The 13,446-nt window shown below is 41.5% G+C and overlaps 1 protein-coding gene across 1 annotated transcript in view; it reads right to left on the reverse strand.

Moving 5' to 3' along the window:
• The window catches only part of SPTA1 (spectrin alpha, erythrocytic 1), a 67,324-nt gene that overhangs the window by 12,719 nt on the left and 41,159 nt on the right, over positions 1 to 13,446 (reverse strand). Inside the window, exons 27-41 of the mRNA XM_059673555.1 lie at positions 12,539 to 12,638; positions 12,256 to 12,453; positions 10,927 to 11,070; positions 10,083 to 10,186; positions 9,472 to 9,634; positions 9,077 to 9,208; positions 8,227 to 8,364; positions 7,924 to 8,028; positions 6,900 to 7,108; positions 5,124 to 5,244; positions 4,402 to 4,523; positions 3,510 to 3,642; positions 3,002 to 3,100; positions 1,922 to 2,084; positions 1,289 to 1,365 (exon numbers count right to left, since the gene is read on the reverse strand). Coding sequence (XP_059529538.1) covers positions 1,289 to 1,365; positions 1,922 to 2,084; positions 3,002 to 3,100; positions 3,510 to 3,642; positions 4,402 to 4,523; positions 5,124 to 5,244; positions 6,900 to 7,108; positions 7,924 to 8,028; positions 8,227 to 8,364; positions 9,077 to 9,208; positions 9,472 to 9,634; positions 10,083 to 10,186; positions 10,927 to 11,070; positions 12,256 to 12,453; positions 12,539 to 12,638 — 2,008 coding nt within the window. The remainder of the gene's footprint in view (positions 1 to 1,288; positions 1,366 to 1,921; positions 2,085 to 3,001; positions 3,101 to 3,509; positions 3,643 to 4,401; positions 4,524 to 5,123; positions 5,245 to 6,899; positions 7,109 to 7,923; positions 8,029 to 8,226; positions 8,365 to 9,076; positions 9,209 to 9,471; positions 9,635 to 10,082; positions 10,187 to 10,926; positions 11,071 to 12,255; positions 12,454 to 12,538; positions 12,639 to 13,446) is intronic.

The raw sequence follows: 13,446 nt of genomic DNA on the forward strand, positions 1-13,446 counted from the left end.
CATATATACATACATGCATACATACATACAATGGAATATTATTCAGTCATGAGAAAGAAGGATACCCTGCCATTTGCAACAACTTGGATGAAATTTGAGGGCATTGTGCTAAGTGAAATAAGTCAGAGAGAGACAAACACTGCATGATGTCACTTATATGTGAATCTCAAATAGTGGTTACCAAGAACTAGGGGCTGGGAGGGGTGTAAAAGGTATAAACTTCCTTTTAACAAGTTTTGGGATGTAATATACAGCAAGGTTATTTTAGTAAATAATACTGTATTATATATTTGAAAGTTGTTACGAGAGCAAATATTAAATGTTCTTACTAAACACAAATGATAATTATGTGACAGAATGAAAGTATTATGTAGTTCTATGGTGGTAATCATTTTGCAGTTTATAAATGTATCAGCAAGAAAAATAAAATATAAAGTCACAGAAACATAAAAAACAACAGAAGATGAAAACAGATATATACTATAAACAAACAAAAAAGAATTGGTGTAGTATTCTAGTATGCAAAAAAGACTTTAAATTAAGAAATGTTATTAGAAAGATGACCATTCATAATTAAAAGTATCAATTCATCAAGATGATTGCATTATTCTAAATATCAACACAACTTTTAACCTAGCCTCAAAATATATAAAAATAATAAGTATTTAAACAACATGATTAACCAAATACAACAGGTAATATAAACCACCGAAAAAATACACATTCTTTCAATTGTACAAAAATCATTCACCAAAACAGAATAATTAGTGGGTCAAATAAAAATTAAGTTAGAAAATATTTAACTGAATAACAAAAACATAAAATTTCTGAGATGCAGTTAAGCTTTACTTAGAAATTTGTATCCTTAAATCAATATATTATAAAACAATAGCTAAATATTTGAAATCTATCTTAAAATTTTTTAAAATCAGGTAATCATAAAGAAAGTTAAAGAAAACAATAAAGATATAAAGCTATAAAAAGCTATTAATGGAATATAATATAAAGGTAGAACAGAAAAAAATTAAAAAGCCAAATGTTGATTCTCTAATAAAAATGATAAATATCAGTTGCAAATTTAATTAGAGAGAGTGGGCAGGGAGAGGCAAAGAGGGAGAAAAAAATAGCAAATGATCAATATCAGGAAGAATAAAAGGACCAATATTACAGGTCCTACAGACAATAAAACCACACGACTTAGGAGTGGCTAATCCTACGTGTTCCGCTTCTGTGCGATATGGGTCTTGGCCCTCACGGGCGTCTATTCCAAAGGCAACCCGGCTCTCACCTGCTTTGCCAGGAGAGTGAGGAAGGCAGTGAGGTCTGCACCGTTGCCATTGATCTTCAGGCTTCTTTCCTTCTCAGCTAAAGAGCAAAGATCATGAATAGGTTGAGAAAGATAGTTGCTCTTGGGTCAGACTTGATAAGGAGAAAAGGAATATGTCCTACAGTTCACAAGAGAGCCTCCTAACTCTACACGTCGGCGATTCCTGGGGCTGTGAGTAAACATTAAATTGGGGATGAATGGATTGTTCTATGAACTTATTCAGGATAAACTGACAGAAACAAAGCTAGCACGAAGGGAATGTCTGAGTGTTTCATAGAACACAAAAATTTCATATTAGACATAAATTTTAATTAAATCAAACATACATTTATTTCCTAGAAGTTTTGGCCCCGGCCCTATCTGAATATCACATGCGAAATCACCAATTCTCAAAAAGATGCTCTCTGATACTTCATTGTGTGTGTGTGTGTGTGTGTGTGTGAGTGTCATTGTAATTGCGTCCCAGAAGGACAGGAATGGGTGATGGAGGGAGCACCTCTCTTCACAAGGTAAGTGAGAAAGCCCCAGGAACCATTGCATTAAAAATGTATCGGCATTTCTCAAGCCCCAGCACCCTGGCCTTCACCATCATACCTATCCAGGCCTCTGCCACATCAGCCTTCCAGTTGAACTCCTGAAAGGCCAGATCATCTTCCAACTGCAACTTCCAGGAAGCTATGGCCTGGGCCAGAGACGGTGTCTTTGTGTTCAAAGCCTCTATCTTGGCGGAAATCTTCTCCTTGTGCCGACTTTCCTCCTGCAACGCCAACGGTGAAAGGAGGAAGAGCGAGACCAAAGCCAAACACCTGAATTCTTTGGGACTATTAGAAATCTCTCTTCTCTCTCTTTAAAAATATTTAACGGCTCTCCTCTAGGTCTAGTGAATTTATTCTGTGATTTCTCTATGTCCCAGACGGTCATTTCCACCCCAGCACTTGGATGACCTTCTCATGCTTGTTCACGCAACTGTGATTATCTGAGTGGGTGTAAGCATCTAGAAAGTATGACATCATCTCTGCTTAGGGTTCTTCGTGTAGTACTTAGTCAGTGAGGTGTTGTGAAAACAAGCATTTAAACTAAAGAATGATACTCAAGTTACAAATAAGTTTCCAACGGGTCCTCCTCCGGAGAGGCTTACAAAAAACAATTCCCCATTCTTACAAATATTCTCTGATCAAAGCAAGTCATTTGTAAAAGCTTCATAAACGCCATGTTGTGCACAGGATAAGAGTAAGTGTGTCAACAACTAATTTAAAGAATCTGAAAGGTGTATTTATAAGAGCTTGAAAAAAGAGTTTTCAGAAAACAGAAATAAATAACTATTTGCTGACAACAACAACAAGAAAAAAATGGCAGCTTAAAGAGATGGATTCAATTGGGCCACTGTGGGAAAATTTATTCCACAGAAATAATCAATTGTGACATTAATTTTTGGGGAGCAGTAGCTGGTGGTTAAATAATTACCAGCATATCCCCTCTAAATAGCCGCTGTGGCTAGGTGCCGCCATATTGGACACTGCATCCCTAGATAATAAAAATAAATACATATTTGTTAGATGTTAAAAATAGGTGATTAAAATTCTGTGTATGGTTTTAGCACTGCTCATGAGTCAATATTTGGGCCAATCCCTTTTGAAAATGAAAGTCTGGCCGGGAATTCCCGGAAGCACTCACCTTACTCAGGATGCCTTCCCCGTGAGCACACACATTTTGCACGCGGGCCTCGTGGACAGCAAAGTCATTATCCAGGCCTTCATGCTTCTTCAGCAAACTCTGCATAAACGAGTCGGTGGGAATCAAAACATCTGGGCAGCATATCCCACCCACATTGCTCCCCAGATTATTCACTTGCCCCAAAAAGGGCAAACGTACCAGGAAAAGGGTCACGGGTATATTAGTGATATTGAGTCTATCTCACCACGTGACATGACAGTTTTCTGGATTTTGGAATTAAGAGTGTTGATCAAGGCTTCCTCCATACTGAAATTTAAACAGTTCTAAGCAACACTCTATTTATCAGAAAAATATTAAGTATCAAGAACATCCTATATTAAGGGCTATTCTTAAATTTGTCTTTTCCCCACCAAGAGGGAGATTCTAATTTTAAGGTGAAATCACTGAGAATGTAAGAAGAGATTCCTCTTAAAGAGAAGACAATGGGTTCATTCCGCCCTTTGCTCACCTGAGTAGCAGCCAACGTGTCTCCAGAATCTCCCCGGGCAACCATCGCTTCCTTTTCATTGATCCAAGCTTCTTCTTCCTCGGCATTCTCCATAAATTGCAAGTATTCTAGGGACTCTTCCAACTGAAGCCCTCTACAGCAGGCCAGGAAGCCCCGGGAAGAAGAGAAAACCAGCAAGCATGGGAATGGAGCCAAAGGCACAACCTCACGAGGCAGCCACCGTTGAACTGGGCCACAGAAGAATTGAGCCTGTGTCTACTAGTCAGCGGTGGTGATCTCTGAAAAGGGGGAGACTCTTGACCCACAAGTTCCGTTTTGTAGCATCATCTACTCTCCAGGAATGTTTGTTGGGGAAAGGAAATCTTGTCCAAACAAAAGTGCTAAGACTTTGGATTCACTAATGGCAGTGAATCAGAACACTGTCGTTCATCTTAAGTGCTTTTTTTCCCCGGGAAGAAATGTCTTCCTATGCCAACCGACATGAAATTATAGCAGAAATTATTTTATTTGGCTATATGACTATATGATTCTAAATGGCTATATGGCTATAAGGGAGAAAAAAACATTTCTCTCAGTACTAACTGTTGCATACAAGGCTAAAATTGGGGCAACATCAAACAGACATGTGGCAAATAACCTGTTACAAAGAGCAGCAATGATAAAAGATGGTTGCAGGTAAGTGCAGGAGTAGAGGTCTGTGAGCACAGAGGCAGCAATGACTTCTGCCTGCCGCAAATGGGAGACTGTTTAACGGAAGACTGCGCTGGAGGAGGGCCTTAGAAGATAGAGGAGGGGTGGCCGGGGAGAAATGCTAAGCAAGCACGTGGGTGTCCTCCCCAGCCCCAGTTCCACACCTGCCACACAGGCGGCACCGGGCCTCCGCCCCACTCACCGCGCCTTGGTCAGCTCTTTGAGCTGCTCCCAGTGTTGAACAAACTGCGCCAGCCGCTCCTGGATCTCCTCTCGCCCCACCGCGGCCTTGTCTCCCAGCCCCTCCGCCATATCCAGCACGTTCTGAAAAACACACCCCTCCGTGCTGCGCCACCTCACGCCCTCTCCCGATGCAGGCGCAGTTCCCTGGCAAAGCATCTAGGTAGATTATTTCTTAGCTTCATGGCACTCGGGGTGGACTTAAAAGTCCTGGGAGGATGAAGCAAGCTGTAGCAATAGACCATGTTAAATTGACCCAAGTATCTGAGCGGACACATTGGCATCTGTGCCAGGCCGTGCACTCCATGATCTGATTTATGGATTAGTCACGGTCATAGGGTGACCCTGCTGCCAAGCCAGAACCAGAGTTGCCTTTTTTTTACCATATGGTTCGGCTCAAGCATAGCTTCTCCGAATGTCCCAACCTGCATCCTAATTGTCAAAACTGTGCCCTGGCGTGTTGAAGTGCTCCCTCCAAGGAAGAGCACGGGTCCCTGTGCAGGATTCTTCGAGTCACAGGATACAGCGTGTGGAGGAGAAAAGAACGCTTTTGAATGCTGACTGACTATGTGATCTCGGCATGCCGCCTTCACATTTTACAGAATCATCCTCCTTATCCGACACAGGGGGGCCTACTATTGGATTAGCTCTGCCCTCCCAGGCCTCAGACTCTACTGTTCCTACCTGGATGGCAGGTTCGTGTGCCATCAGCTCTCCCTCCAGCCGTCTGTGCTTCTTCAGTAAGTTCTGAACCCCCTGCAGATCCCTCCCCTGGTCCTGGGACCGCACTCGAACCAACTTCTCTCTGCAAACAAGGGAGGAACAGTTTAGGCATCTGAGGTCACCCTAGAGCAGCAGTTTTCTGAATGTGTGTGTGGCTGGGGGTGAGGTGCTGGTAACGCTCTGGAGTCAGTAATCACAAAGATAATAGTACCAAAGGCTTTCAGCTAAATTTCTGACTTAGGCTAACGCAGTTAAAATAGCAACTGATCTCCACCAGGTGGACAGCAGCTCCAGCCTTCTCTTTAGTTCCCTTGCCTGTCTCATGACCCATCTTCTCTTCTTTGCTCAAGAATGTAACTAGTGTTCTTCTTTGAGTAAAAGTGAAAATTATATGCATACACATACCCACAAACATATATACATATATGACTTCATGGCATTTGTTATGTTTGTCTACCGATACATTTAGTTAGAATGAGTTATAAAGAGCTGATATTATAGAAGTAATGGCAGCAATGGTGCTGAGTGTAAACTATTTGAATATCACTATGAAGCACAGTAAAAGATGACAAAGACAAGATTATATTACCTCACTGTTTCTAAAAGTGTTTCTAAAATGCCCTACTTGTTGCCCTATGCACAATATTTTTCTCTAATTTATTGATTACTGTGAAGAATCAGCAGATGTGTTGAAGACAAACATGATGAGGCAGGTTAAACAGAAAATAAAACAAATAATTTGATTTGCTAGTATATTCCTAATCATATTTTCCAAATAAATATGAACATTTTATTTTTTTGTTTTATTTTAAAAATCTAGTTAAATTTATTGAGGTGACATTGGTGAATAAAATTATGTAAGTTTCAAGTGTACGATTCTATGATGCATGATCCGCATATTGCACTGTGTCTTCACTACCCAACCTTCCCTCACCGTATATTGACTCCCTTTACCCTTCCACTCTCCACCCTTCCCTCTGGTAACCACATACTCTTGTATTTATCGGTGAGTTTTGTGTGTTTGTTATTTTTATTTATTTGTTGCTTTCAATATTATATCCCACATATGAGTGAAATCATATGGTTCTTGCCAATTGTATGTTTTTGCAACAAAGGTAGAATTAATTAGTAATAAAACCATGGTAGGTAGTGTGTAACATTCCCTGTCCAGTGTCCAGTTTAGTATCATATTAGATACAGAGGACACAGAAAAAAGAAAGACAATGAGCTCATCAGTTGGGTAAGTTGTAAATGTCCAGCTGTCTCATTTCGAAGGAGCATTACACATTCTATGAACTATCTAGAACTATGGTTTCTTTTTTTATTGTTTAAGGTATTACAAATAGTAGTACACGTGTCTCTTTTTTTCCCCACTGACATCCCCCCGGCCTCCCCTTGTCCCCTCGCCCCCAGTGTCTTGCGTCTGTTGGTTGTGCTTGTATGCATGCATACAAGTCCTTCGGTTGATCTCTTACCCCCGCCCCCCTTAACTTTGTTCCCAGACTACATGTGAACTATTCCCCACTCCTTCTTTTCTTATCTCCCTCTGCATGTATACAGTGAGGGAATTTGGAAAAATAAAATAAATGTTAACTTTAAGCTAAGGCCAACGTGATTAAGAAGTAATACCAACGGCAAGAAACATCACCCATTTCATTTCAGCATCAAATAGAAACATGTTGCGTGGGTTATCTACTCTCTTGAATTACCAACGCAATGTAAGCTGGCAGCACATACTCTATCCAGGCCTCCTCATCGTCCAGGTCCTGGAAGAACTGGAACAGGGCATAGGTCTCTTTCAGTTTCTCATGGTGTGCAGCTGCTAGATTCTGGACGTCCAGGAAGCGCTTGTTGACATTATCTCTTTTCTCCACAATCTGGTCAGCATTGAAAGTCCCGCTGGAGAGCAGATCAGCAGCCAACTCATTCAGGTCCTTCAGTGCATCCTAGAAAACCCAAGTGTGTTCAGTGAATAGTACAGTACACGCATTAAGCTGGTAGCAGGCTCGATCCCCAGTAGGGGGCGTGCAGGAGGCAGCCGATCAATGATTGTCATCATGGATGTTTCTGTCTTTCTCTCCTTCTCCCTTCCTCTCTGAAAAATATATATGTATACCCCCCGCACACATATACATACATATATATTTTTTAAAAAGACATGGCAGATTTATACAATGGAATACTACACAGCTGTTAAAAAGATGGAACTCTTACCCTTCACGTCAGCATGGAGGGACCTGGAGATTATTATTCTAAGTGAAACAAGCCAGTCAGAGAATGACAAATATCATAGCATCTCACTTATAATGTGGAATCTAATGAGCAAAATAAACTGACAAACAAAATAGGACCAGAAACATGGGTACATGGAACAGACTGACAGATCTCAGAGGGGAGGGGGATGGCGAGGACTGGAAGAGATTAACCAGAGACCATGTAGCATTTATACGTGGGCCACGCACACTGACAATAATGTGGCAGAGGTCTAGGGGTGGGGAACGAGGGTTGGGTGGAGGGAGACAAAAAGAGGGAAACAAGACATTTACGGCAGTGTCAACAGCAAAGAAAAAAAGATAATTAAAAAAAAGACTGTTACAACCTCTCTCTGCTGCCCATGGATATGACCTGGTTATAATGACTAGTGGTCGAGAACATTAAGGTCGGTTTTGCAAGACTGTATCTCAAATGACCTCCTATGATGGGAAACATTTCCATTCTTGGAAAGCAAGTCCCAGAGAAGTGGGGTGCCAACACTACTTACATTTCGAGCCAACATCTCCGTTTCCAACAGCTGGTGCTTCTTGAGCAGGTTTCCTGCGGAAGCCAAGTCCCTGGCCTGGTCTTTCATGGCCAGCAGTGTCTCCGCCTGGGCACAGAAGAATAAGCAAGAAAGCTGTCAGTCAAAACGATCTTTAGAAGGAACAAGATTGGCAACTGTGTCCCCAAACTTTCCCCAAGAAGAGTGAAGGGGGTTATTCAGGCATGAATCTGATGATCTGATAAGCTCCCATCCCCTCACACACACACCCCCCCCAACTCCACCCCTACTTCCAGGTGCAATTACCTCTGAGAGCCAGAACTCAAAATCCCGGATGCCTGTGTTGAACCTCTGTTGGCGACTAGCCTCATTGAGCTTCTGTCCTTTGTCAATTGTTCTCTCAAGCAGGTAGTCCCAGTGTTTCTCCAGCTCTTCCAGTTGACCCTAACCCAGAGAAATTGAGAAGGTCATTAGGATCTTTAGAATCCTGGGTCCTGTAACAACTTGAATGGATAATATAGGAAGGCTATGAAGGTAGGGACTAGCCAAAATTTTCCAATACTTGAATATCATAGGTTTTTATTGATTTCAGAGAAAGGAAGGGAGAGAGAGAGACAGAAACATCAATGATGAGAGAAAATCTTCGATTGGCTACCTCCTACTGGGGATCAATCCTGCAACCCAGGCATGTGCCTGACCAAGAATGGAACTGTGACCTTCTTGGTTCATGGGTTGACGCTCGACCACTGAGTCATCCTAGCTGGGCTGAATACCTTGTGTTAAACCAGTATGCTTAATCTGGGGAAAAGAACAGAAGGTACGAGAAGAAACTTTGAAGAAAGGGTGCTGGACTGCTTACAGGGACTGATACCTGAATGGCAATGACTCTTGGCCGTAGGGATAGAAAATGTAAAACAAGTATGATGATGCTTAGTAATTAAGTCTAAAACTTTCTTGGAGTTTTAGGTACTAAGTGTGGTAGGAGCAATCAGGTCCTAGCATCACTGTTTTCCTCCTTCCTTGTGCAACAATCAGAGAAAAGGCCACTAATCAGAAAACATATTCCATATCCCTACACATGGAAACAATAAAAGAGTAAAAAAAATTATCTTCCTGTGACTCTATAGCCCAAAACCCACGCTGGCAGCACCCCTACCTTCATGGTCTCTTCATTGCCATCGCATGCCCTTTGCTCAATCAGAGAGTTCCCCAAGTTGATGACTCCTTCTACTTGCTCAGCTCGGCCGTACACCTCATTTTCAAAGGTCTGGTGCTTCAGGTACTTCCTCTGCAGGAAAAGAAGGAACTAAGTCACCTTCTCACTTAGGGAAGCAAGAAAAGGTAACTTCTGTTGACAAGGAAGAGATCACATTTCCACCATAACCAACGTGATGATGGCTTCTGAAGAACCCACTCCACATTAGATTCTAAAGTCTCTGAGGACAGCAGGAGTGATCACAGCTGTAAGCAAATGTTCACTGTAGGGAGGTGACCATTCCTCTGACAATCTCCAGATGCTGACTTTTCCCACGGTTTTTATTTTGAGCTTGCCTGAATGTTGGTAGGGTCTTTGTAGGACTCATCACAGGCGGTGGGCAGCATCTCACTGATCCATTCTTCCAGGTCCTCGAGGTCACGGTAGAATTGTTTTAGGTCAGCATAGTTTCCCAGTTTTGTCCACTCAGCAATCAGCAGTGCTTTGAGAGCCTTCCACCTGGAAGAGGGGGCGGGATCATTTTCTGCCCTCTGCCCTCCCCTCAACCCCGAATGGCATAGCCATGACTCTTGCCATTTGCCAACCTGTCCCCCCCTCTCATTATTTATATATTTATGAGTTACATATAACAGAGTTAAAAATTATTTAGTCTCACATCATATTATTATATGTCATATTATTATCTATACACCATATGTCTATGTTATATATAACATAGTCTCATAATTTTTAGATATAAAATAGGGTGGTTAAGTCAAGTAATTGCTAAGGTAACGTCGATGTCTTTTATTCTGTGAGTGTAGATCATAAAGTTTCCCAAAGTGTCAAGGTAGTTTTAGGCACCTAGAGAGGAGAAAAGCTCAGTGTTACCCCCATGCTCAATGCTAGCAGAGGGGATGCTTTGCTACATCCTCTTGTTGCTCAAAAACAATTGCTCAGGTCTGACCTGTCCAGCACCCGCTGGAGGCGAGCAGCAATCTCTTCCTTGGCATAGTGGTCATCAGCTATGAGGCGCTCAGCAAAATGCTCTAGCTCAGTAATCTTCTTTTCCTAGTACCAGGGAGAGAGAGAGACAGAGAGAGAGAGAGAGAGAGAGAGAGAGAGAGAGAGATTAGGCCCTGGTACAATCCCAAACTCTCTCCTAGAAAAGAACAGAGATATCCTTTGTGACTTCAGGACCAAAGGGTAGATGCCTTACAGGGAGATGGGTTTTAAATAAACAAGATGAGAACTATTACTAAGAATACTTAGATGGGCTACTTGTGTGGCACCGAATTCCTGTCTTTGTTACTTCCCATGGCCATTGTGGAGGGTAATTTCTGCACTGGGTGGGATGCTGGAATAGACGGTATAAAAAATCTCTTCCAACTCCAAAATTCAGGTTGATTTTTAAAAAATCCTCAACAGAGGATATTTTTCCATTGATTTTTAGAGAGGGTGGAAGAGAGAGAAATATCCATGTGAGAGAAATGCATCGATTGATTGCAAGGAGCCTGCAACTGAGGTATGTGTCCTTGACTAGAATTGAACCCGGGACCCTTCAATCTGCAGGCTGATGCTCTATCCACTGAGCCAAAGTGGCTAGGGCTAAAATCCAGGTTTTGAAAGGTTGGACATAAAGTAAGAAAGGTCAATGCCATGTGTGTCTTGAGTTAGAATAAGCCAAAGTGTCAAACTACCTCAGGGTTTCCTATAGAAGCAAATGCGAATAATTTTAAATCATAAACCACAAACATACGTAGAGTTTCTGTTATTACTAACAGTTATTTTTTGAATTCTTATATTATTACCTGGGCAGCGATTGCTTTGTCCAAATCATCGCGTTTCTTCATCAAGGCCTCCAGACTGTCTAAGGAACCCTTATCATCTGACCTCAGGAAATTCTCACGAGCCACCATCCAGCTCTCTGCCTGGTCACAGTTGCCTTGGAACAACTATGGGAAGTCAAGTTAGAGGTACATGAGACATCAGTCCTCCCTCATCCACAGTTTCATTTTCTGCAAGGTCAACCACGTTCAGAAAATATTACATGGAAATGCCAGAGGTAAACAATTCATCAGTTTTACATGATGTGCCTTTCTGAGCAGAGGGAGAAGTCTCCAGCCATCTTGCTCTGATACGCCTTGCTCCATGCATCTGCGTTACTGTACACTCCCCAACTGTTAATCACTTAGCTGTCTTGGTAATTATACCTGCTGTATCAATATGGTTGTGTGCAAGTAGCCCCAATTCTACTTTATAATGGTCCCCAAACCATTCACATAACTTGTATTATAGTATATTGTTATGAAGGTTGTATTTTATTATTTAGTTGTTGTTGTTAATCCCTTACTGTGCCTAATATATTAATTTGCAAGCTTTACCATAGGTATATATGTAAAGAAAAAAAAATTGTATATCTAGGGTTCAGTACTGTCTGTGGTTTTAGGTATCCCGAACTCTCTCCTAGAAGAGTCTTGGAACATATCTCCAACAAACAAATGGGGGACCACTGTACGGGACCTCTTACATTTCCCTGTAACACATTTATGTTTTTACATAAGCTGTCCTTCATTCTTGGGGTGCTATTTCCCACATCTACCCCTGGTGACTACTGGCTGCTTATTTAAAGTGGGTGAACATTCTCCTTCAGGGTAACCTGGAATACTTACTCTTTTCCCTCAAAAGTATTAATCACTTCCTCTTCTTTAACCTCAAAACATTCATATGTTTTGTTTCATTAACAAGTACTAGAATGATCTGTCTACATGTCTAATTTCACTCCTTAAGAAAAGGGATGCTATCTTACTAAACGTTATGTTGCCAGGACTCTGCACACAGTAGGCTCTCAATAAAAATCAATAAATCAAAAGGTCAATGAATACATAAATTAGAATCACCCCACTTCATGCTGAGAAATGGCCCCCATTTTGTTTGGCTCTTTCAACAGGAATAAAGGCCATGAATACAACAGTCATCAGTCTACAAAGCAGAGGATACAATGTCAGGTAACCAAGAGATACCCTGGTGCTTTCAGCATGGGAAGACCAGTGAAATGAGCACCCGTACTTAACCAGATAAAACTGCACAGAAGGAACAGACAGAGGCCAATATGCTCAATGACTGTAGATTTGCTGTACCTGATACTCTAGACACTGATTTAGCATCTTCTCGCGTTGCTCCCAAGCTTTCTCCAAATCATCTCTCTCTTGTCTGACAGCTTGAAGCTTTTTTTCAATTTCAGGACTGTCTAGGTGCCCGCTGCCTATAAGTTCTGCACCAAAGTCTTCTAAGGCCTGGAAGGTCGGAGCCTCAGCCTCCATGTCAGCATGATGATCCTATGAGGAAGGAGAAGAAACTGGTGAGGCCATTGCCATCACAGCCAAGTCATGTGAACAGAAGCTATGGCTTTTGAGGCCATACCTGGTGTCGCTCTATCAATATCTCAGTACCAGTTAAGTCCTCAGCCATCTCCTGCGATGATACCATGCCATCCATGCCACTGATCCAATTCTGTAGGTCCCTGGAGAAAAAGACATATTGGGATTGACAAGAAAGCCTTGCAACTCGCTACAGGGCTGTCTGTCTTTGGGCTTTTTCCTCTCTTGAAAATGTTTCCAGATTAATACCTTTGATCTGGCTTTATCTGCCTCACAGATCTTAGGTTTTTGTTTTCACTGCATGACTAACAATAGCAACCCCTCGCATTTGAAAATCTCTTCACATATATTGTTTTCTTCAGTTCTTGTAATAATCCTGTACAGAATTCTGGAAATTCTCTTGTTTTCATTTTGGAGATGAGGAAGTCAGCTTAGAGATAATAAGTGATTTGTCCATGTTATATAAGTAAAAGAAGCATCTAGACCAGAATCCAGACACTGGAGTCCTGAAACAGTACATATTCCATCACTTCTAAGGGTTCATGTTCTTTTACAGTAGATTCTTTTTTATCATTAATAATACTATAGTGCATATTTGAAAGTTTCTAAGAATAAATCTTTTTATTTTTTAATTAAATGTTTATTGATTTTTAGAGAGAAAGGAAGGAAGAGGGAAAGAGAGATGGAAACATGGATGAGAGAGAAGCATCAGTTGGCTGCCTCCTGCATGCCCTCTGCTGGGGATCAAGCCAAAAACCTGGGCGAGTGCCCTGACAGGGAATCAAACCAGTGACCTCTTGGTTCATGGGTTGATGCTCAATCACTGAGCCACACCAGCTAAGCTAGATTTAGTTAAAAATATATCATCTTATGGAATCTCAAGGAAGGCATATATCACACAAAACAGTCTCTTCTTTTGTAAACTCATTTATTCAATTATTCAAACAATTA

Source organism: Myotis daubentonii, chromosome 18 (assembly GCF_963259705.1).
Source record: "Myotis daubentonii chromosome 18, mMyoDau2.1, whole genome shotgun sequence".
Taxonomy (NCBI): domain Eukaryota; kingdom Metazoa; phylum Chordata; class Mammalia; order Chiroptera; family Vespertilionidae; genus Myotis; species Myotis daubentonii.